At 40.4% G+C, this 25,498-nt stretch overlaps 1 protein-coding gene across 1 annotated transcript in view; it reads left to right on the forward strand.

Moving 5' to 3' along the window:
• The window catches only part of TBC1D4 (TBC1 domain family member 4), a 105,355-nt gene that overhangs the window by 57,307 nt on the left and 22,550 nt on the right, over positions 1–25,498 (forward strand). Inside the window, exons 2-11 of the mRNA XM_048933297.1 lie at positions 4,997–5,593; positions 7,331–7,420; positions 11,624–11,728; positions 13,902–14,034; positions 16,522–16,613; positions 17,463–17,573; positions 18,150–18,269; positions 21,943–22,017; positions 23,063–23,289; positions 25,283–25,432. Of these exons, the coding sequence (XP_048789254.1) occupies positions 4,997–5,593; positions 7,331–7,420; positions 11,624–11,728; positions 13,902–14,034; positions 16,522–16,613; positions 17,463–17,573; positions 18,150–18,269; positions 21,943–22,017; positions 23,063–23,289; positions 25,283–25,432 (1,700 nt within the window). The remainder of the gene's footprint in view (positions 1–4,996; positions 5,594–7,330; positions 7,421–11,623; positions 11,729–13,901; positions 14,035–16,521; positions 16,614–17,462; positions 17,574–18,149; positions 18,270–21,942; positions 22,018–23,062; positions 23,290–25,282; positions 25,433–25,498) is intronic.

Genomic DNA, 25,498 nt, shown 5'->3' on the forward strand with positions numbered 1-25,498 from the left:
GAAATATTGCCTCGTTAAAGTTGTTGTAAAGCTATTCTTACTTTCCTCTCACCTTTGGACATTTTATTTTTGTGAAACCAAGTTTTGGAGGCAGTTCTCTTCACACTGAGGATTTTTGGTACGGGCCCTGAAGAAAGACCTCTGCTCTTTTGAGTTCTTGAGTTCTCTTGGCTCTTACACATTGCTGAACAATTGCTCTCAACTGTTAGACTTGGATAATATCTCAATAATTCCACACAGTTACTGAGATTTAGAAGGAGTAGCTATGAACACTATTTCAAGAGTATTAAAGTTGAAGTACCACTTTTGTCTCTGGTAAATGTGTACATCTCTCAGCATCCTGGAAGGGAGCAAAGCTCATCTGAAGCCCACACATCCTTTTTGTGTGGCTGTCCTCAATTATTTTGTCCTCCACCTTGTGTTGGTAGTGGGAGACAAGCCATGTGTAAGACCTTGACTTTGTTGAGCCTTAAGAGATTCCCCTGGGCACACTGCTTGAGCCTATGTAGGTCTCTCTGAATGGCACCCTGTACTTTGAGAATGTTGACTGTACCACGCAGCTTGGTGTCACCTGCAAACTTGGTGAGGATGCACTCAATCCCACTGTTGATGTCACCAACGAGCATCGATCTCAGCAGCGATCCCTTAAAGATACTGCTTGTCACTGATCTCCATCCAGACACTGAGTCATTGACCACCACTCTTTGAGTATGATCTCACAACCAGTTCCTCATCCACTGAACAGTCCACCTATCAAATTCATGTCTTTCCAATTTGGGGAGAAAAATGTTATGGAGGACTGTATCAAAGGCCTTACTGAAGTCCAGGTAAATGACATTACAGGATCAGAATGGTTTGAGTCAGAAGGGAGCTTTAAAGGCCACAGGGTCCAACCTCTCCGCAATGAACAGGGACATGAGAGCTCCCATCTCTGGCTCTTCCCTTGTCCACTGCTGCAATTACATCAACATTGACTACATAGAAAACTAGGTTGGTCAGGCAGGACTTGACCTTGGTGAAGCTATAGTGGATGTCCCATATCACCTCCCTCTCCTCTGTACACCTTAGCATAGGTTCCAGGAGGATCCGTTTTATGCTTCCCTGGCTCTGAGGAGAGGCTGACAGGATGGTAGTTCCCTGGGTCATCCTTTCTACCTTTTGTAAAAATGTGTGTTACAGTAATAATGTGACAGTGCACTTCTCATCAAAAATCTAAGGAAATTTAATGAGTGATAAATATAGGCATGTCCTGTATTACACTTTCGGTTCCTCCTGGTTTGACAGCAACTGTCCCAGAAAAGTGCCATAGAACTATCAGCTCATACTTTTTCACCTGAGAAGCCCTCTATGACTCCCTTTGGAATGTAGTCATCTGCTTTTCTGCTTAGCAGTTTTGGGTGATGAGACCTGAGAGAATTAATTCTCCTTACAGAATTCCAGCACTCTCTCCACTGGATTTGTTAGGGCTGAAAGTATGCCTCTGCAAATACACTGCCTATCTTCCTCTACCAGTCTCGTTGCTTGAAGTAACTTTCTTTGAAGTTTCGTGATAAAAATTCTGAATACACAAGGTAAATTGCTTGTTTAAATACTTTAAGCATTTATTTCCTTTCAGTGTAGGTGAATGAAAAAAATTGCTTAACTTTTTTTGCTCTACTGTAACTGACTGCCAGTGTTTATGTCCAGGAAGATGTGAAGTGTCCATATTTGTTTAAATAATAAGCATCCCATTTCTCCCCTTTAGCTGCTTAATTTCATGAGACTACTGTAGGAAAGTATTAGAAGTTTGAAACACTTCAGTAAGTTTTGGGACCAGATGGGCTTCATCCTAGGGTGCTGAGGGAGTTGGCGGGGGTGCTGGCTTAGCACCTGGTTGACTGGAGAGGTTTCAGAGGATTGGAGGCTTACCGATGTGACTCCCATCTACAAGAAGGGCTGTAAGGAGGATCCAGGAAACTACAGGCCTGTCAGCCTGACGTCAGTGCCAGGGAAGGTCATGGAACAAATCCTCTTGGGAGAGATCACACAGCTCGTGCGCGACATCCACAGGATCAGGCCCAGCCAGCATGGGTTCATGAAAGGCAGGTCGTGTTTGACCAACCTCATCTCCTTCTACGACTGGGTGACCAGACTGGTAGATGAAGGAAAGGCTGTTAATGTAGTCTATCTAGACTTCAGCAAAGCCTTTGACATGGTCTCTCACGGTATCCTTCTGTGGAAACTGGCTGCCTGTGGCCTGGACAGTTTTACCCTCGGTTGGATAAGGAACTGGCTGGAGGGCTGTGCTCAACGGGTGGTGGTCAATGGAGTGAAGTCTAGCTGGAGACCTGTTTCAAGTGGTGTCCCCAGGGTTCGGTGCTGGGGCCCATCCTGTTTAATATCTTCATTGACAACTTAGATGAAGGGATTGAGTGTACCCTGAGTAAGGTTGCCAATGACACCAAGTTGGGAGGTGGTGTTGATCTGCCTGAGGGTAGGGACGCCCTGCAGAGGGATCTGGATAAGCTGGAACGCTGGGCCAAGGTGAATGGGATGAGGTTCAACAAGGCCAAGTGTCGGGTCCTGCACTTTGGCCACAACAACCCCATGCAGTGCTACAGGCTTGGGGATTAGTAGTTGGATGACTGTGAAGAGGAAAGGGACCTGGGGGTGTTGGTTGATGCTCGGCTGAACATGAGCTGACAGTGTGCCCAGGTGGCCAAGAGGGCCAATGGCATCCTGGCCTGCATTAGAAATGGTGTGGCCAGCAGGAGCAGGAAGGTGATCATCCCCCTGTACTCAGCACTGGTGAGGCTGCACCTCGAGTACTGTGTTCAGTTTTGGGCCCCTCACTAAAGGAAAGACATTGAGGCCCTGGAACATGTCCAGAGAAGGGCAACAAGACTGGTGAGGGGTCTGGAGCACAAGTCTTATGAGGAGTGGCTGAGGGAGCTGGGATTGTTGAGTCTGGAGAAGAGGAGGCTCAGGGGAGACCTTATTGCACCCTACAACTTCCTGAAGGGAGGTTGTGATGAAAAAGGGTCTGGCCTCTTCTCCCAGGCAAATAGTAGGACCCGAGGAAATGGCCAGAAGTTGTACCAGAGGAGGTTTAGGTTGGATATTAGGAGAAACTTTTTCTCTCAGAGGGTGGTCAGGCACTGGAATGGCTGCCCAGGGAGGTGGTGGAGTCGCCATCCCTGGCAGTGTTCAAGAGGCGCCTGGATGAGGAGCTACGAGATATGGTTTAGTAGCCTGTGGTACTGGGAATGGGAGGGTGGTTGGACTAGATGTTCTTGTAGGTCGTTTCCAACCTTGCGATTCTATGATTCTATGATTTTGTATGTTTCCCTAGCCTAGTTATTCTTAATGCTACTAAACTGACTTCTAAAAATATTTAAGGAGATTCGTCCCATTAATTCACTATTTTTAATCTCCATTCTGCTTACTCATTTGTCTAACTTTGCTGTGCAATTTCAATGTGAACTACTAATGAGCTAATATTCAAATCCAAAAAAAGTTACACAACTTTGGTGTAATTGTGATGGTGACTAGGGCTTCCTGCAAAAAGAAAAAAAGTCAGTGAGAAAAACTGTCTCTTGGAAGATGAATCAGCATGGATGCTTTGAGAGATGTCTGCCTCCAGCTGAACTGGCACAGGTTGCGAGCTAGTGCACAATGGGCAATGGTAAAGCAGTCTGCCAGTGAGAATGAATAAAGATTAAATACAGCCTACCGTCTGCACTGTATCAAGACTAACTTTTGGCCTCATTGAAAACCAAGATGATGATGATGTCTGTAAGGACAAAAGCTAAAGGTCAGTAGATCATAGAGTAATTGGATTAATTTTGCAACAAATGAAGTGGAAGGAGATTCGTGTTTGAATGCCCAATGGAGGAGGGGTGTGTAATGGGAGATGGTGGTTGAGACCAAGTAATTTTCCACCATGAGTTGCAAAAGTGTTGGCATACAAGATCACTGCCTAATTAGCATGTTTCAGATTGTATCATGACTGGAATAAAGCAACCCTGTAGGAAGCAAAGTTTATTTTCTAAGTTGTGGTTTCAGAATTACATTTTCTCTTTTTATTTTTCTTTATTTCTTTTGGAAAAAAAAAATGTTATACAAGTACTAAGAAGCTATATGAAATACAACATTCACTACTGATTGATTGCATTGGATAGGTAACCACAGAGAATTGATCTCTCTTGCAAGGAAAGTATTATAGATAGCCTCCCTGCATCTCATTGTAACTCACATCCTTCCAAATATATGTGCCATTTGTTATCCTTCTGGAAAAGATGAGAGCTGGTGACAAAGAGGCTGGGTTTATCCAGAGGTGGATACTGTTGAAAGAAGTAAAATCACTTGATCAGCTGACGGTAGACTTACATGAATCTTGGTTGTTTTTCAGTGAAGGCAATAAAAAAAAAAAAGGGAGAGGGATCTCGTACATTAAGTATGCTGATACTGAAGGCAGACGTTCTTTAAGGTGACTGGGATGATGGAGGTGGAACTTAAAAGACTGGGTGATACAGGGCTGAAATTAAGAACTTCTGCTACAGTGATATGCAGTTTGGCCTTATATGGATATAGTAGGAACCTGTAGGCAAAAACAGTGCAGGAGAAGAGAGATGTAAGTGTTCTGTGATGACTGAGACAACAGGAAAATGAAACATTAATGCTCTCATAGGGCTGCAGAACAGAGAAGGCAGTATTAGTAAAAGGAAAAAAAAGAGTAGATGCAGACATCTGTCAGTAGACTTTAAGTTCATTGATTTGGTAGTTTAAAACCTTATATTCTGAAACAGATCCCTGTGAAAAATATTAGAAATTATTTGCTTTGATTCCACTTCAGAAATAGTCTGTACAGAATTTCGAATTTGCTTTTATTTTGACAGCGAAGAAGTAGTGGCACTCTATTGAATAACTCATGGGAATATTTACAGTAACAGCCATTTTTTCTTTATCTGTGCTCTCTTTTGTGCCTGCTAAAGAGATCTTTTAAACTGTCCTTTAGGTTCCTGATGTCATCAGCAGCATAAGACAAGTCTCCAAAGCAGCACTGAAAGAAGATGCCAAACCAAGTAAGGATAGCGAAGATGCTTTCTATAACTCTCAAAAATTTGAGGTCTTGTACTGTGGGAAGGTTACAGTGGCTCACAAGAAAGCTCCCTCATCATTAATTGATGATTGCATTGAGAAATTCAGCCTTCATGAGCGTCAGCGCCTGAAACTACTCAATGAACAGCGGAATAATGAGTCAAGTTTGGACTTAGCTCTGTGTGAAGGAAATGCACCAGCTTCTCCATTGGATAGTCCATTTGAGGAGCTGGGAAGTCCAAATACCCCCACAGGGCATGCTGTGATGTTTACAATTGGTAGCCAGAACAATTTGACCAACCTGGCCAGCACCCGTAGCTCCTTTCCAGAGCGGATTTTGGAGGACTCTGGCTTTGATGAGCAGCAGGAATTTCGTTCCCGGTGCAGCAGTGTCACTGCAGTTATGCAAAGAAGGGTTCATGATGCAAACCTGAAGCCACGCAGAAGACATGCAAGTGCACCCAGTCATGTTCAGCCTTCTGATTCTGAGAAGAACAGGACAATGTTGTTTCAGGTGTGTCCTAGGAGTTTGTCACATGTCCAGTATGAAGCTGAGACAAGTCTTGTAAGATAAGTAGTATGTGTCCGGTGTGGTTTCATGATTTCTGAGAAATATTTATTCATAAATAATTGGAATAAAAGCAACTGGGTTTTAAGGCAGTCAGCACAATTCACAAGCCCAGATAGATTCTTAAAGAAAAAGAAACTATTTGTGCTCAACAAAAGCTGAGTTTCTGAGGACAGATTTGAGTATTTCATATGTAATTCTGGTTGAGATTTGATGAGATGCTGGTGAGATCTGGGGCTCAGTTGGAAAAAAAAGTATTTTATTCAAAAAGATAATCCGTGACAATTTCATTATGAATATATCCTGTTTCAATTAAAAAGAAGCTCCTAAGTTTGCAGCTGTATGCTTGAGCCAGCTCCTTTATGATAAATTGTGCTGATGTTAAACTTGTCTTTCCCAGATAAGTAATATTTCTACTTGCACTGAGGCCTTCTTGTTTCCAGCCTCTGCACAACCAATGAATGTACGGATGTTATAGTTATGAGGTATATCAGAGAGCTTGTCTACATAGCTATTACACCAAAGCAGAAAAGATAGGATGCTTACCCATATCCTGGGCTCACTTAAAAAACTCCAGCAGAGCAGATCTCCAGAAGAGATCCTTTCCCACTGGTAGACAGCTCTTAAGTAGGTCTAGGAGATGTGGAGCCAGGCTCCACCCCTTCCAGCAGCACAGGTGAATTGCCTTCACCTGTGCTCCTGTGGCTGACTCATTGCTCGCCTTACGTGATCAATCAGAGGTTCAGGCCACGACCCAGCAGTTCCCATACAGCCTCACATCCTTTCTTCTGTTGCCTGAAGTGCGTTTGACATCTTCTGTGCTTGTATTGAGAAAATAGAAGGACACTTAAGGGAGGTGAGCCATAAAATGAAAGCAAATAAATTTTGAGCCTTAAAATAACAGGGAGCTACATGCTTGTTTTTTTGTCTTTCTGTTTACATTTAAGATCATTCTTGCCTTCATTCTCTCAGGTAAGTGCTAACTGAAGTGAGAATGTATTGCCCTTTGGTCCATGACTATCACTAGTAATGACAAGGATTTAGTTGCAAAATCCCCTAAGCTCTATGGAGAAAGTTCTGTGTGCTTGAGGAGTGGTTTGGGAAAACTGAAAGATAACTGGCTGCGGAACCTCTACTTTTTAATTCATAATTGGTATAAAACCTGAAAGAATCACTAAGGTTAGCATAGTATCTCAGTTGATCTGTGGAACTGTTGTGGTGCTGGTGGTTTTGAGGTTCTAGCTTATGATATTTTATTTTCCTTTTTAAATCAAACCATCCACAGATTGTGTAGTTCTGCTGTTTTCTTTACTGGATCTTATCATTTAGCCACATTGTATCAAAGATCTTAATAATCTGCCAAATATGTGATCTTTTGACCAAAATAGCTCAAAATGAAAAAGTCCACCCTCCACAGCTATCTTCTTTCTAAATCTTTTTTCTATTGAATGGAGTGTTTTGTTCTTGCTGAAATACTATTAGCCAATATAGGCTTAATTATGGCAACGTTACTCCTACTGAGTGAGCCAGTATGCTGAAGGTGCTGTGTGAAGTGGAACGAGGTAGATTTTTGACATTTTTCTTGCTATTAGCACTGTGCCTCCAAGGCAGTCATAAACTAGACTTTCTTGTTCTTTCTGTTTTTTTTTTGTTTGTTTGTTTTTTGTTTGTTTTTTTTCCAAGGTTGGAAGATTTGAAGTTAACCTCATCAGTCCAGACACCAAATCAGTTGTGCTTGAAAAGAATTTTAAAGATATCTCTTCATGTTCTCAGGTAAGCTTTAATGGGAAGCAACGTATAGGTTATTAGAAAAAAAGGGCGAATGGTTTTAAACTGTGATGGGAGGTTTAGGGTTAGGGTTATTAGGAGGAAGTATTTCACACAGGGTGGTGACGCACTGGAACAGGTTGCCCAATGAGGCTGTGGGTGCCCCATCCCTGGAGGCATTCAAGGCCAGGCTGGATGTGGCTCTGGGCAGCCTGTTCTAGTGGTTGACAGGCCTGCACACAGCAGAGGGGTTGAAACGAGATGATCATTGTGGTCCTTTTCAGCCCAGGCCATTCTGTGAAAAAGAATTGATCTGTTCTTAGCTTGGTGCCTTACTAGCTTACAGAAAACTGAAAAAATAGGTTGTTTTTTTTTCTTCAGAATTCTGTGCTGTTCTCCTTTATTCAGTCTCAAAGGCCACTTTTAAAAAGCTTATCCCATCTGTCTAAATTAGATTTTGAGAGGTTGTGATGAATGTGTATATTGACTCTGCACAAAGTTGACTGGAAAATGTCATTGACTTATTTGGGGAAGAATATATCCAGCTGCAATGGCTGGGTATTAAATTGCGATTGCTTCATAAACAGTTGCAGCAGACGAAGTAGTGATTTTCCTTTACAGTACTGAGAGCTGTTATTTAAGTCAGGGACTATTCTTGTCTGGTAGCAGTAATGAGTAGATTCTGCAAAAAAAAAACCAACCCGACATCACTGTCATTCCCAAAGAGCTTAAATACTGAAATGATGAACACAGAATAATCAGCATGAGCTGCAGTAGTGGTAGCTTTCATCACTGGTCAGAAAGCCAAGTATAAACTGTTCTGCTTTGGAAGAACATTGGATTTAATTTTGGAAGCAGCTTAATATCCATTCAGGATGCTCTGAGAGTGCTGTTTCTGAGTAGCTAATCTCCTGAAAGCCTCTGGAGTGAAGGGAGAAGCACATCAGATCAGCCTTTCAGAAAAACAGATTACCTGCATCATTTCTTCTAGAGAATATGGTAATAGGTGCACCTAGCTTTCTGCAGCTTGTAAATGTGTCTTATGAAAAGTGGATCATGGAGACTGAGGGATTTGTTGTCCTATCTTGCTGTTGTTCAACAGCTGTTACTTGTGATGCTTTGTGTTTTGAAGCCTTTTTTTAAATTACCTTCTCCCATGCACGTGCATTATTTCAGGCCACCTTAAACGCTGTTATTCTAGTTTGAAGTATGCTTTCTGGCATACTCTAGGCCTGCATTGCACCCCTCATTTTAATGCTAATTAGAAATCTGCTCTTGTATGGCTGTACTACTAGTGTTAATGTGAATTAAGAACTTTTCACTTCTTGAAAATCAAAGGGGCATTAGACTGCCCAGAGGTCAAGGCTTTTAGGTGGAGTCTGTCTACAGCTAGTAGTGGAAAAATGCATGTGCAAATATAGAGTGGAACAATATAATCAGGCAGTTATTTATTAATAACTGTACAGTAAATATAGATAAAATATTCTTAAAGCAGTGTTTCAGAAAGCAGAGTTGGTAGATGGTTTGACTCTTTCTTCCATCTGACTGCCAAACTAAGTGGTGTACTGAGCTGAATAAAAGTGATGGTTATTATGTACTGGGTTCTGGTGTTGTATGTACGTACCTAAAATGGGCAAACAGAACTGTTTTAGACATGGACAACTTTTGTTCTGCTGACTTCAAAGAATCATATTTCAAACTGAGGGACATGGTTAGTGGACGTGGTGGTTGATGGATTGATGGTTGGATTAGATCTTGGTGGTCTTTTCCAAATTTAATGATTCTATGGTGGAGACAAGCAAGACCACTGCAGACCTCTGACATCTTGCTTTTCCTTCAGTAAAATAATTGTATATGGTCAATAATGTCAGGTAATGCTGCATGTTGGGTTTTGGAAGTGGAGGATTTTGATGTCATTTGGAGAAATGTTTTTGTCATTTTGCGTGCCTGAATAACTTACAGACTGGTAATACTATGGGTTTCTCAATTAATGCAAAAAATACTTCAGAGAAGCCAGTTTTTGTTTCTTTTTTTTCCCCTATGTTCAGTAAATATGTAATTTGTCCAAGTAAGGGTTTGCTTGCATAAAGATCATCAGTATTTCTTTCAAGAAGCCACAGGGCTTCTCTGTTGTGGATTTTTAGGGAAGTGGTTTACTATGTGATGTGAGACTGCAGCTTATTAATGTTTGTTCTCCGAGCTTTGAAAACAATAAAAAAGATGTTCTTTTCAGCTTGCATTCTGGATTCTCTTAGTCTGGTGTAATAAAGCTGTTTTATTCTATAGTTTGAGTATGGTTGATTGGCTACGTTTAGTTCATTATCTGCACTTTTCATAATTGTCAAATCAGCAGATAAAATGGACAGGAGATCCCTGTGTGTGCACTGTCAGGCAGTTGAAGAAGTTTCCTTGTTTCAGCTTTCCTGATCTTGAGAGAACTGAGAAAAACGAGAAAGGTGTGTGTGATTTGGCATTCTGAGTCAGACCATTCTTGAAGAAAAGTGGTGGAGGAACATATTGTACTGTTTATGCTTTGGTGCAAGTGTCATGTCCTTCTCCCCCACACATGTTCTCCTGCAGAGCCTGACAAATCTGACAGCAGTAGGCTTGTCCAGGCATGGTCAGCAATGAAGGAACTGGCATCTCTCTGATACACTTCAAGTAAACACAAGCTCCTCACAAAACAAAGCAACCCTTTGCTGTTATATCAATTAAAATGTGTGTATCCGTTTTTTGGGTTTTTTTTTGTTTTTGTTTTTTTTTTGTTTTTTTTTTTTTTAATTATTCTTCTGTAGATATCGCATGTTACATGAGAATGGATTCAGTTAAGTCAGAATTGGTGTGGACTGTGGTAAAATAATGGAAGTTGTACCCTCTTAGAAAGTCTCTGCACTTAAGTTTCTCTTAAGTGGCACAAATGTAACCTCTGGAATTTTGTTTTTAGTTTTAAAATCTGCTGGGATTAGCAACAATATGTTCAGTCTGTCACGTAGTGTGTTACCAGTTTTGTCTGGAGTGTTCTCTGTAGGGACAGACAAGTTGTTTGGCCTCCTCCCCTCTTCTATGACATAGGTGTTTTCTTTGGAGATGGATCCAAGCAACCAAGTTCTGCTTTCTGATGTATTTGAACTTGAGAGATTAAGCTTTCTTCTGGAGAGAATCTGCTATTACCATACTTAGATGATAAAAACATTGGCAAGAGCTTTAACAATAGTGAGTCATGTTCCATGAATTGAGACTGTGAATATCGTGCTTCTTAGGAAGCTGTCTTTGATCTTCTCTGTGCTGTTTTTAGCAAGGCAGTGTTCCCTCTCAAGCAGTTAGAATAGTATCTTGAAATAAAACATCAGTAGTAATGCGTAGGAATTCATGAAACTTCTAGTATGTAACAGTCTAAAAACATAATTTGTTTAAGAATCCAGTTGGAATTCTACATGCCTTTGCTCATTTCCTGTTCCTTTTTGTGTTGTTCAGTCTTTATTTACAGGAAAGAGAAGATCTGTTGCTACTTTGATGCTGCTCCAGTCCCATGTTCTAGTGTGGGCTTAGCGCATGCAGCCTTCACTGTAGGGACTGTTCCAAACACAGAATCTCACAAAATCACAGAATGGCCTGGGGGCCATTCAATCATCATTCAATCACCTCAAGGATCGTGATCTCCAACACCCCTGCCACATTTAATACTAGACCAGCCTGCCCAGGGCCCCATCCAACTTGGCCTTGGACACCTCCAGGGATGGGGCATCCACAATCTCTCTAGACAGCCTGTTCCAGCACCTCACCACTCTCACAGTAAAGAACTTCCTCCTGATATCCAACCTAAATCTTCCCTCCCTCAACGTAAAACCACTTCCCCTTGTCCTGCTGTTCTCTACGGCCTTGAACTGCTTTGTTGTCTTCCCTGAATATCTATTCTCCTCAAGGAATACATTCAGGTCCAGTTCTATTGTTTTGTAACTACAGCTTTATGTAATTTCTTAATCCAAAAAAGAAAAAATAAATAAAAATTAACTATTGAATTTGTACAATAGATCATTAGAAGGATGTATTTATGGTTTCTCAAATTTTTGTGTTGATTAGTATTGGAGTCCGGTGACTAGTTTTGGTTTCACTTTGAAAACTAAACATGTTTCTAAAGTAGTTCACTAATGCTGATTTTTAAACTATTTTAAACACAATATTTTTTCATTACAAAAACCTCTTTTTTAGGGTATAAAACACGTTGATCACTTTGGCTTCATTTGCCGGGAATCTGTTGAACCTGCATTAAGCCAGTATGTTTGCTATGTGTTCCAGTGTGCAAGTGAGTCTCTGGTGAGTATTTATAAACGATCCCAACATCTCCATCAGATTGTGTCTAAAACATTTCTGAAACCATGGCAATCTCTGTTCTACTCTGTAAACTAAGCCTCAGTGGTCACGTCTCACACCTCTGAACCTCAGTTGTGAATTTGAAACTAAGATACAGGAAGCACACACGTTCTGTCCTATAGGCTTATGCTGGTGCTCTGCTGATGTGGATGTCAATAACAAATAGAAAAAATAGAAAAAGTCCAGGGTTCATACATTTAAGCTGCAAGCATGTTTGGACTCTGTGTTTGTAACTCTTGTATTTCTAATTGTTGAGACGCTTGGTTCCCTATTAATCATACAATTACTTGTTTTGAATCAGTAACAAAGCTGATGATAAAACCCAAGCAGATTTTTCAAGATAGTATTTCTACAACCTGTTTTTGCATGTGGCTTCTGTGTTTTTTTCTATATTCTGTTTTGCTCCTCAGGAGAGAAAAATAACAACATCTAATCAGAGGCAGAAAACCTGAATTCACACATGGTATGTGTGCAACTAAAAAATCCAACAAAAATTTCATAAAGGGTGTATTTGTTGGCTGAGCTACCTGGTGCCAGTGATTTAAATGATAGAGGTAACTGCTTGATGTGAGACTTAAGAGATCAGTGGAATCTCTGTTCTGACTTGAAATGCTAAGCAACTTACTGATAAATCTGACAATGCATAATTTGGTTCAGAGGCGCTTAAATTGTGGTCTGTGAAGAAACGAAATATCTGTGAATCCTTCTACATGGTCAAATACTGTTTTGCATGTGAATGTCCACATTGCAATACGAAGTGGACATTCCCAATCTACCTTCAAAGGCAATCCCTTGGACATCAGCAGCAGTTTGACTTTGGCAGTGTAGAGCTGCAAAACGTTGTGTTTTCCAAATTCGGTGCTGTCAGGCAGGCTGTGTTAGTTGACTTTTCATTGGCTCTAAGCCTAGTTACAGTTCCCATGATTTTGGTGTAGTCAGAATCTGTGTGCTTAGTACTGTTCTGTTTATCTTTCATTTGAGGCATCTTTGCTAGCTTACTCTTAACATTTACATGTTGGTATTATGAGGTGGACATTCATTTTACCACAGCCTGCATTATTGCTAAAGGGAGCACTTAGGAAATGCTGTCCGTGCTTAAGACTCTTTTTAAAGAAGTAAATGGGTACAACCTAAAATATTGTCTTCAATCTTATTTCCTGCTGATGCAAAGGCATGGGGTAAACAGATTTTAATAAGGATTGTGTTAGCCTCAAATACAAACAGGGTGACTCAAGTGGTGGCCAGTCTAGTGGTCTTTTGATCTGGAGTAAAGTGAATGTGGGGGAAGATCCTGTCTGCTATCAGGGTTAGGTCTGTGGGGCTTTGTGCTGAAGGGTGAGTGGTTTTGGAGAAATATAATTGAGGGGAACTAATGTAGTTTGCAGGAGAAACTTGAAGCTAAAGAGAAGAAATTAATTTTTTATTTAGCCAGTAACCATGAGTATAGTTTGATATTCAAAGTTATGCTTTTAACTGAGTTTTAAGATGGTGAACATCTTATTTCAGTGGCGACTGAGGAAATACAGAATCGAGGATAACCTTTTTTTCAGGCCGAAAATGTGCTTGCAGTTGAACAGTAGAAACTTGGAAACGTAGTTTGAGATCCTTGCACAGAGTAACTGATAAACTCATTTCCAAAATGATGATTGTGTTATCGTTTTTACTATTAGTGGAAACTTAGTATATGTCTCTGAAGCTCTTTTCAAACACACTGGCAAGTGAGTGTCTAGAAGTATTCGGGTGCCTGTGGATGCAGATATATCCTAGACACAATGCAAGTTAGATGTGAAGGCCCTTCTAAATACAGACTTCTGTCTTCCACCCTTATGTGTCCATTTACCTTTTGAAATTATCTACATCACTAAATCCTCTGCGTCAGCAAAGTAGTTGGAGGTTTCAGAAAATTCCAGTGTTGAAGTTCAGGTAGCAAACTCATTGCCTTTGTCTTTGGATAGAATGGGCAGAAAGCAGGGGATAAAACTTTGAACTCTAGAAGACAGCAAACAGGTTGTTTGATGGCAAAGCACCTGTCTCTGGGTGTAAGGTATGAACCTTATTTGATCTATATGGCATGCATTGTTGTTTACATGTTATCTTTTTGCTCTTTTACCTTTAGGTTGATGAGGTAATGCTTACCTTGAAGCAAGCCTTTAGCACTGCTGCAGCTCTTCAGAGTGCCAAGACGCAGGTTAAGCTGTGTGAGGCCTGTCCTATGCATTCATTGCACAAACTTTGTGAAAGAATTGAAGGTAGGAGCTGAATTTGTGTTACAAATTTTTTGCCTGATTATTCCAGAAATATCACACTGTACATGTAAAATTTAATTGTGTCAACCATGCACTTTCAGTTTTATTGATGTGGGAAGGGAGAGAAAAGTTTCCCAATAAGGTCTTTGCATTGCTTTCCACTCTGTGCGATTGAATGGAGGTAGCTGCAGTAATGAGCAACTAAGTATAATACAGATTGTGTTAAAAGTACATACTTTTTTATTGTCATACTTATCTTAAGCATTAAGAGAGACAAAAAAGACAAAAAAGACAACAGTTCTCCCTTTCCTGAAGATAAGCTGTTTCAAAATGGATCATGTAGAGACAGTGATCAAGAGAGGATCTTCCTTTCTCATGTATTCATTCTTGTGGGAGAAGAATAAAGTGGTGGGAGGCTTTTTTTTTTTTTTTTTTTTTTCCTTTTTCTTTGTTTTTTTAATTTTTGTGTTTATTCTCTTAGGTGTTTCAAAATCTGGTTTTCTTTCTATCATAGGAAATAAATGATTAAGATAGCGACTTAAGGAGCAACTTATGAGAAGGCCTTATGAGGAAAGACTGAAGGAGCTGGGATTGTTCAGTCTGGAGAAGAGGAGGCTTATGGGAGACTTTATTGCTCTCTATAACTACCTGAAGGGAGGTTGTAGTGAGCTGGGGGTCAGCCTCTTCTCTTGTGTAACTGGTGGTAGGACTAGAGGGAATGGCTTCAAGCTGTGCCAGGGAAGATTTCGGCTGGACATGAGGAAATACTACTTTGAAAGAGTGGTCAGGCACTGGAATGGGCTGCCCAGGGAGGTGGTGGAGTCACCAACCCTGGAGGTGTTCAAGGAACGTTTGGATGTTGTGTTGAAGGACATGGTTTAGTGAGAGCTATTGGTGATAGGTGGATGGTTGGACTGCATGATCTTGAAGGTCTTTTCCAACCCTGGTGTTTCTCTGATTCTGTGGTAGGAAATAAATATCTAATAAGTAAGTCAAAACAACTACTTGACTTTAAATATGAATAAATATGAATCCACAACTCTTTTTGGTTTCTGTGGAAGTGATGTATACCAAAGCCCATGCAAAATATCTTATAAGACAGAATTAAAAAATATAAATAGCAGCATTCTGTTTTTGTAGTCACTCTGATATGTCTCCTTGCGAAGTGTCTTAGGCAAAAATAAGCAAGTATGATTTGAAGTAATCTTGTAACTCCTGGTCTGGTTATGATAATGATCATGATTGCTACTTATCTCCCTCTGGTGGATCAAAAGCAAACTATGAATCTTAGAGAAGTGACATTCAGTTGACTTTTTTTTTTTTCTTCTGGATTCAGCAGTAGATATTCAGAAGTGAAAATTTATCTGAGAAGGTCTTCCCTGAGTAGAAAACTATAGAGGCTTCCATCTGAGGCAGCATAATTATCTCGATAGTGTAGACTTGCAAGACTGGGTTAAGCATCTGTTATCCAAGTAAAATCTCTCTTACGATAACAAACTGAACACCATGGTAGAATTTTCTTAAACTTTTGCTTAGTGACTTAAAGACTTCAGCGTCTCTTTTGCTTTCTTCTTTTAGGATCTAGAATTTTACCATAATCAAACCCAGGAGTTCATTACTTTAAAACATTTTTATCTGCTCTGATTGCAGTTCTGTTAGGATAATATGTAGCTTGGGTGGATGAGAGTATATTTTTATCTAATCTAGGGTAGTTGTTTTCCCCATGGGTTTTTGTAGGTTCCTAGAATAAGGTCTGAGCAAATGCGGGCCTTTTTGAATATCAGAATTTTTTTCTTAATTTCTTGTAGCTTTTATGCTGCTCTTGTTTTTAAAGGTGATGTTCTCTGCTATGGCCTCAATCCTTGGCCTTGGCCTCTGTCCTTGGCCTCTGTCCTTGGCCTCTGTCCTTGGCCTCTGTCCTTGGCCTCTGTCCTTGGCCTCTGTCCTTGGCCTCTGTCCTTGGCCTCTGTCCTTGGCCTCTGTCCTTGGCCTCTGTCCTTGGCCTCTGTCCTTGGCCTCTGTCCTTGGCCTCTGTCCTTGGCCTTTCCTAGAAAGTCATCTAAACATTTCAATTAAAAGCCGCTGGTAGCTTCTTTTTGTATCTTGTGCATTGAGTATCTTTCAGACCTTATCTGTGGTCTGTTCCTCTCTTCCTCCCCTCTCGTACAGATGTCAGGCTTCCATCTCTTGATACTAGGCAGATGTCAGTGGAGCATCACAACCTTTTACTGAGGAACCAGCCGCTTAGTGGCTGTTAGTTCTATTTTTACTGCTATCAGAAGGAGACAAAGCCCTGCACTTTAGAAGGACCTAAGGCATCTCCTATCAAATATGCTGCTGATATACAAATATCACGCATCAAACTTTTATGAATTTAAATGCAAGTTTATATTTGTTTATACCATTGTTTTGGGTTTTTTTTTCCAAAACTCTTTCAAAAGATTGTTTGGGAATCCAGAAGCTTTTAATATTATTCCTTTCTCTTCTCAGGACTTTATCCACCAAGAGCCAAGCTTGTGATTCAGAGGCATCTGTCGTCACTAACTGATAATGAGCAAGCAGACATTTTTGAACGTGTCCAGGTAATAAGTTAGAAGCTACTACTACTGTCTCAGATTTGAAAAAGCCCGTGCCAAAATGGACTGGATGTTTTTTCTTTTGATTACATGTGTTTTTTTGTTTGTTTGTTTTGTATGTTGTTGGCATAGAATTTACTGTTGTTCTATCAACAATCATACTGGAATAGTATGCTTTAACCTAACCTAATGCGTGATATGCAGCTCTAAGACTATTTTTGGTTCCCAACTCTGCTGAGACTCCTTCTGTTCTTACTTAGAGGATATTTTATGTTATCTGTAAACATTTCTCTTTACCCACAAGTGATGTGAGAGTGAATTGAGAGTAGGTGAGATACGCAGGTGTCAGGCAACTGGTTGGCATTTTCAGAAGCCCTCTTTTGACCTAAATTCTGAGGCAAAAATGTAGTGCAAGAAAACGTACTCAAGTGAATGACCTATATAGTAATTCATGCTTCCAAAGGCTACAGTTTCAAAGGCTTTCTACTACCTTCCAAAGGCTTTCTAGCAGCCTCAAGAAGGGAATGCCTTTTTGATTTATATAGGTTCTTTTCTCCTTTTATAAGCTTAGACAACAGCAGACAACCTTTGAAAACAAAATGTGTAGTGTTAACGCTCCCTCTCCCCTCCACCTCCACACCCTGCAGCATTCTCCATATGGAATTTTTTGGTCTATTTTACTTGTGAGTACGAAGGCACACAAACGATGATGTAATGTGACTCATTAATTGTGCACTTTGGCTTCTGGAGTGTCAGTGTGTTACCTTCAAAGAATGTATATAGATGGAAGTTAAAATAAGCAAATAATGACTTGAAAGACTATTTTTTTTCTCTTCTTTGTTCTGTTATTAACAGAAAATGAAGCCTGAGAATGACCAGGAAGAAAATGAACTTGTGATCCTGCATCTACGCCAACTCTGTGAAGCTAAGCAGAAAACACACATTCACATTGGTGAAGCTCCATCGGTAAAGCTTGATTTCACGTGATTCCTCTCCCTCCTCCCATTCATATTCAAATGTAACCTAGACTACCAGAAAGGTTGCTGCTAGAGTTCATCAGGGATAGCTGAAACCGAGCATTATAATTGAGAGAAGATGGTGGGGAAAAAAAAAAGTAATTTGATTTAATTTGCTGTGACATGCTTAGGAGTAGGAAGAGAGGGAAGAAGACAATCAATCATTTTTAGATTTGTTCCTTTACAGTACAAGAATACCATATCTGTCATCTTTTCCTTCCTTCCTGATCTCAAAAAGTCATTTCTAGAGAGAGCAAAATAAGAATGAAGAGGGTGTTGGTGTCAGTCTAAACTACTACTTTATCTGGCAAGGGAAATAGATATCAATATTATTAAATGAATATTCTTTTTCAAGATAGTCTTTAGAGAATAGAACGTTCCTTTAACTTTTTTTTTAATTTATATTTAAAATAAAGAATAGGGATGTATTGTCTATTATGTAACTTGGTTTAGTTCCAGTCTTTGGAGGTCTGCAGTTGCAAAAACAATTGCCAAAACTGAATTGTGTCCTTGCTCATATCAACAGACTGCGTCTAACAGCGTGATTCCAGAAAACACCACCAGTGGTGGCAGGTTTAAACTTGACGTTCTGAAAAACAAGGCCAAGAAATCCTTGACTAGCTCTCTGGAAAATATCTTCTCAAGGGTAAGATTAACAAACTGTTGTCAGCAGTTTTCCCAGATATCCTTGACAGTGAAGTGCTATCAAATTTTGTTTTGTTTGTTTGTTTTGTGGCCTCAGTTTAATAAATATGTGATGAAATTACATCACTGTTTTGATGTGCTGATGGTGTCTTATCTACACTAGAAAGCTTATGGTGAGGCCACACAAACAGTTAAAAAGGGCAAATTTTTGAATAATTTGCATTCTTGCAAGTGGCAAGTGAACTAGTGAGCAACCCTAATTAACACCTTGCTTCTCCTATCTAAAGCTCATGTTGGTCATTAACAATCTTTGGAAAGTAGTAGCTAAGGGGTCCTTTTGTAGGACAAAAAAAAACAATTGTTTAAGAAAAGGGGGGAAAAAGGTAGAAAAAAAGAGGAAAAAAAAAAAAGTATTGCTCCTTAGTGTTGCTAACCTACTACAATGTGGGTAATTACTGGAAATCTCTTACGTTAATTTGCTTTTTAAAGAAAAAGTCTGAATTGCAGGTTTTGCCCCTTGTCTATATGCAGAGGAGGGATGTACAGAGAAGTAACAGAAGAATGTGTCCTGTGTGTCACTACAAAGAAGGGACAGAGAGCTGTGATGAGGTCCAAATATAATTCAAGCAGTGAATTTGAGCTCCTTCTGCTAATAGTTTTAAAAGTATCATAGTACTGTGTCACCAGGGCCTAAGCTGCACTTGTCCTGCAGCTTTATGAGCATGCCGTAAAGTAACCTCCAAACCTGAGATATCACAGATATTGCATATTAAGAAATCAAAACATTATTTGCCAGGGTGAAGCTTTTGAATGGCTTGTACTTAGGTGGAGAGTGAATTTAGTCTATGAGTGACTCTAGGATTAATACTCACCTGGTCAAGTCTGGGTTATGTTTTGTTGTGAATTTTATGCATTTGGAATTTGGTCTAGAAAAAGAGCAAAAGAGAGATGATGTTCAGAAGATCTGGATAATTTCATCAGTCTGAAATACCATCAGTTGATGACAGCTGCAGTCATGCCTGTGCTGAGTCTGATTTCTTTCTCATGTCTAAAGGACATGTGACTGGAATGTGATCTGACAGTGGGGTATGAACTCTGCAGTGACTGTGGAAAGAGCATACATCACTGGGAATAACCCATGAAAGCTGCTTGGCCGTGTATGGACACAGTATTTGTATTATGTGAAGGAAAAATCTTTTATGAGAAATGCACTGCTGAGTTGAAATCTCAGAAGGGAGATACTCATTGATTGCTGTTTCTGATACATTATGTTCCTTTCTCAACACAGCCACTGTGCCATGCTGTGCTCTATAGCACAAAGATCCACTTTCAGTCTGGGATTTAGTTTAACAGCAGTGGACACCCAAATCCATGCTGGGGCCATTTTCAGTTTGCTTGTTTGTGAAGAAAGCTTGCTGTTCGGATTGTCTCATGTTTTGCTTGTAACTGCTAGAGATCAGGAACAGCACTGTGTTGCAGTGAATCATGATGCATGGAGAGGTTCATCATTGCAGATCTGTTTAAAGGTCACACAATGCAAGAACTAGAAAAATACTTTACAGTGCAATACAGCCACTATTAATTGGTTAAATCAAGTAATCAATGGGTGGTGGGATGCTGGAACAGCCTCCCAGGGCAGTGGTCATGGGCCCAAACTGCCAGAGTTCAAGGAGTGTTTGGACACTGCTATTAGACTTAAGGACTGATTTTTGGGTTGTCCTGTGTGAAACCAGGGGTTGGACTTGATGATCCTTATGGGTCCCTTTCAACTGGGGACATTTGATGATTCTGTGAATGTATGATTGTTTTTGTGCAGTACATGTGTGCATTCTGTGTGTGATACATGCATACATGTGTTGTATAATGGGTGTTTTATAGTTCTTGCTCTTCATCAGACTATTACAACAAGTCTAATACATCACAGTTGATTCTTAAAGGTATTTAGGTACCAAATACCCATTCATGTAGTGGATTTTTGTTTTGTTTGGTTGGTTGTTTTCCCTTAAGCCAGCCACCAGTTACTTGGTATTAATGTTATGGAATGTTAATTGTATGTGACTTACTATTTTATTTTAAAGTGTAATTATTAACTAAGAGAGTAGGAAAGAAAGTCAGTTCTTATAAAATTGGCATTCAGCATCTTATTGCATATTTAAATATATATATATAGACACACACACATACACACAACACATATACACATTTATATGTGTGTGTGTATATATATATATAAATAATATATATATATATATATATAAAAGTCAGTAAATGTGAGGTGAGATTCAAACAGCCTTAATCTTAGCAAATTAGAAATAATTATATGGTGGTCAGGTATCTAAGAAGACTTAGTAAGTGAATAGCTTCATAGCTAGGATAAATAGAATCATGACATTTTAAGCTACTTGAATGAGTAGCTGTTCACCACTCACCACAGGGATACATGCTGGGTTTTGTGCTCTGGCATTTTTCTCCCAAAGGAATGCCACTTTTTCACTTGTTTGTTTTGCTGGAATTATCTTGTTTTTGTCAGGTTCGAACTGAAAACAGGCTGTGGTTTCCTAACACGTTATCTCAGAAAAAATAAATATAACCTCTTTTTGACCTTCTGAACACATTTCTACTAGCCTATGCTGTACTAACTTCTGTTGTTGTTTCTTCTGAATCAAAAAGCCTTTCTTAGTGTGCCAAAAGCATGTTTTTAAATCTAATGAGAAACTTCCAAGTTATCCTTTGCTCCTATTTTATTGTGAGGGTCAGTGAAGAGATCCCCTTCAGGCAGAGCATTCATTGGTAATGATCTTAAATGGGATAATGTACTTAAGGGGCACTCTAAATCTTGAAAATGAAAATAAACCTTACCAGGGAAAAGCTGGCTAAATAAACATTGCTAACATTGACAAAACTTCCCTTGTAAGTTACAGAAATACCAAGAAAAGCCACTGTGCCCTGTCTGTTTTATCCGAAGCCCAGACTTTTTTTTTGTCTGCTAAAGTGGTGGAAATAACTTACTTCAGAAGTCAGTAATGTCCAACATTAAATGTTGCCTATGTTTTGTGGGTGTTGAAGACAGGTAGAAGGAAGTAGAAAACACTGCTGATCTATAATCTCTTTCTGTGAAACCAGATGGCTCTGAACATGTTTGGCCAAGATCTGTTAATGCCTGTTTCAGTCAGCTTTCCCTCAGTGCTAAAACCTCACTGCCTTTGAAAAGGATTGCTCATATCCAACCTTATTTGGTTGGATTTGCTGCCAAAGAGCACTTACCCACTTACTTTCTCTTCTTTTTCCCAGGTAGACTTAATTTGTCTGAGATCTCTAGATATGGTATACGTTCTCTATGAGATCATAGCATGTCGAGTGCATCTGATAGTTGCACTGCAGAGTGCTGTATGGAAGTCTGCAGGTTTTCTTAGTCTGACCAAGCCAGCTCAGATGTTCTGCTTCGCATGAATGCATACTCAGTTGCTTCAGACAAGAGCTATCTGGTTAAAACTCTTGGGGGAAGGAAAGAACTACTTGGAAAATCCAGTACTTGCCTCATTATCTGATGTTTTCCATCAAACATGTCACATGCTTGGACTGTCCTGTACTCACCTATGCAGTCGCTTCCATCTTTGCTTAATCTTTGGAAAAGCAAAAAGCCTGGACTAAACTGTTCACTTTTTTTCTTGCAGGGAGCCAACAGAATGCGAGGCCGCTTGGGAAGTGTGGACAGCTTTGAGCGCTGTAACAGCCTTGCTTCTGACAAAGTGCGTAAGGAGCTTAGTTCAAATGGGCACACTTTCATGCATGGGTGGTAATGAAGCATGAGCATGCCTGCTTTCTTCAGTTTGAACGAAGTAGCACAGAGCACATCAATTTACTAAACTCAGATAAGAATTTCCAGTGGGAGGTGGAGGTTGTAGGAAAGCTGGCATATGTGTTGTCTTGGAGCTTCAATTTTAATCTGTTGTTTGATTGACAGACTGGTGGTATTTCAGGTGTTTTTCCTACGTTTCCTTTGCTTTTACAAAATGCAGGGAATTTTTGGTCAGCTTTGCTGAACCCACTGTAAATGGTCATATCTCAATGTAAGGAAATGCTCTGAAGGTGAGGAATCCTTTCTGTAAGTAAGGCAGTTGTTTTAGGGAAATTAAAATGCTGACCTAAAAACATCTGCTGGGGATGCTTTGTGGGGGTAAAAGGGCAGAACGCTGTTCAGAATGCTGTTCACTTTCATTTTATTTCCTGTTTTCAATCATCTTCCTCTGACCTCATGCAGGGATTGGTTGCTGTTTTTCCCAGGAGATGGAGATTCTGTTATGGTTTTCCTGGCACAATTACTCACAAACTGGCTGTGTAATAACAGGCTCTCTTCCAGGATATCGCTGTGACGGTGCAGGAAGCATGCTCATGATATGTCGAGGAAACTATACCTCACAGCAGTTTCCCCAGTCTTTTCAGTCCCTGTTTTTTCCTGAAAGAGCCCCAAGCCCAGTAGCTGGTATGCTGATCCTTTAAGAGGAGACCTGGAATAATCAGTATGATTTTGCACAGTATATAAATTTTTATTCCTCTTTTCTTTCTGTTTTTGGTTGGTTGTTTTGTTTTTTGTTTTGGTTTGGTTTTTTTTCCTCCAAGAAGGACGCTGAGATCTCAGCGTAACTTAACAGAGGATGTCTGTTTTGGGTGATAATTAGCATACAATAGGCCGTGACCAAGAGGGTGGAGAGGCTCCGGTGCCCCAATGCTGTGTGTGGCTGGTGGGGCTAGGGGAGCTCCTGCAGGCCTCACTCCTCCAGTGCTTCCTTCCAGGACGCTTCTCCGGGTGACTCTCCACCGACCACTCCTCCGGCGTCCCCGGTGTCCTCAGCCTGGCAGCCATTTCCTGAGGAGGACTCAGACTCCCCCCAGTTCAGAAGACGTGCGCACACCTTCAGCCACCCTCCCTCCAGCTCCCGGCGCCGGATAACCTTCCAGAACGGCCGGTCGCTGAGTGCCCGCTCCCCGCTGCTGCGGCAGAGCAGCATTGAGCCCACGAGGTAAGTCCCATCCGTAGTGTCAGCACACCAACTTCTGATGTGAGCTGCTTCTATGCTGCTCTGGGTTTATTACTTAACTTTCAGCTTGTCTTCTGCACCTCTGAATAGCTTGGTGCAGTAACTGGCTGATCCCCAAATTAGTGACTCAGGGGAAGCAACAAGCCGGTGGATAGATAGCCAGGCTGCCTGCTGATCTGTATGCTTGCTTATTGCCAGCTTTAAGCTTCAGCCTTTTGGCTGTGCTGCAGGCAGGCCTTCCAGAGAAGAGATCCTCAGCACTTCTAACTGCAGAGGCTGTAGCTTAAGGATTTACGCTGGGATAAGTGCTGGCAGCTTTGAGTGCTAGTTGCTGTATTAGCCAGGCTCCTGGAAAGTGTGTCCAGAATTAAAACTATGGAAGAATCCCACTGAAAGACTTAATGATTAAATGCCTCCTCTGAAAAGTGAGGCATGCAGTTTTGATTTTTGCCATCCGCAGGAGTTTCTATCTGTAACTTCTTTCCCTCCCTGTTTGGAAGCTCTCCTGCTAATGTCATGTGGGATCCTTCTGCTTCAGGAGGCAAGCAGAGTTCTTTTGCTTGGGCAGGAGAGGTCCCCATAGTTCACTGTGGACCTACTCAGATTGCTTAACTTTCTCCGCCTCCATCCTGCTTACCTTCATCAGAAAGTCACCAGGCAAAACTCTAAAACCTTTATAATACAGACTCTTTACAAGAAGCTGTGACTTTCCCATCTCTGGAAGTGTTCAAGGGCAGGTTGGATGGGGCTGCCTTGGGCAGTCTGATCTGGTGGGTAGCAGCCATGCCTGTGGCAGGGGGTTGGAACTAGATGAGATTAAGATCATTAAGAACCCTTCCAACTGAAGCCATTCTACAATTCAGGCTGTATTTTCTATGCTCTCTCCAGACTGCTCATCTGTTGCAGTGCATGGTTGCAATTTAAGCTTTTTGAAGGCTCTTTCTAAAAATGATGTTAAATAATCACTTATTGCTTACTTGTTGTCTAGATTAAAACTTCAGTAAGAATGCCACATCAGATTGTAGAGAAAAATAATTTTATTCTTTTTAAGAGAATAGAAGAGGTCAAGTGTAAGAAACTTTCATGCAAGGCTTGAAAGAAGACTTGAAATAGCCATGTTACGCTTTGTTTCTAAGAGATAAATGAGTGGGGTTTTTTTGTTTGTTTTACTGAGATAAATTCCTTTTTTTTTTTTTTTTTTTTCCTCTTCAATGTCCGTGTTGTATGCAAACAGGAAACCCTGAAGGACTTGCTGACTTCACTTCTTTGTAATAACTTTCAAGAAGTTGATGATCAATTTGCATTGTCAGCAGGTTTTCAGTCCAAATTGCTTTGGAACAGCATGGTTCTCGGTTGGGGTTTTCAGTCTCCCTTTTCCTACTCAGGATTAATCAAAATGTTAAATAAGAGAAATTAAATTGATTTTAATGTCACCCCAGTACATTTTTCCTCTTTTTAAGTAATGTTTAACTGTGTGGGAGGACTGTCGTCTTTGATTAAAATACTCAACAAAAATTTCAAAAATTCCTTCCAAAATATTGCATTTAAATAATATCTACTTTGTAGTGTGTTCTAGCAGTCCACTAAAGTTATTTCTGAAAACAGGAAGCAGGGGAGGACAGAACCCACAATGCGATTCATGTTATTGGAGGCAATTTTCTAAGGTTATTTTATGAGTGTTTCAGAGACTATCTTTCTGAATTTCCCTTTGAGAATAATAAGGCTGAAAAAATAAGGTTTTCTGCGTGCTGTGCAATGCTATCAAAATTTTTCTTGAAGTAAATGAAACGTAACAATAGAATCAATATCAGTATAAAAACTGCAGTGGTGCAGCTGATGTGCTTCATTTTCCAAGAACACAAAGAAGTTACTTAAAGTCAAGAGGAGGTACTTGGTCAGTGTTTTTAATTTGGATATTCTGTTGTATCTGATTCCATGCTGACTTGTCTGCTGTGTTTTCTTATTGCCTGCACAGTCCTATTGTTGGGATTCAGCGCTTTCACTGTGAGAGTGAATCTGCATCACCTGGTCTCCCTTCCTCTCTCTCTGCCCCTTCTTTCCTGAAAACTTTTTACCAGGGCTCAGGAAGGTTGCTCCAGCACTCAGAAAGTGACCTCTCCAAGAGGTGAGAGCACTGTCTCCTGCCTAGTTCTTCACTGCCAACGGCTTAACAACAGGATTCCCAGTGCAA

The sequence above is a fragment of the Lagopus muta genome, chromosome 1 (genome assembly GCF_023343835.1).
Source record: "Lagopus muta isolate bLagMut1 chromosome 1, bLagMut1 primary, whole genome shotgun sequence".
NCBI lineage: Eukaryota > Metazoa > Chordata > Aves > Galliformes > Phasianidae > Lagopus > Lagopus muta.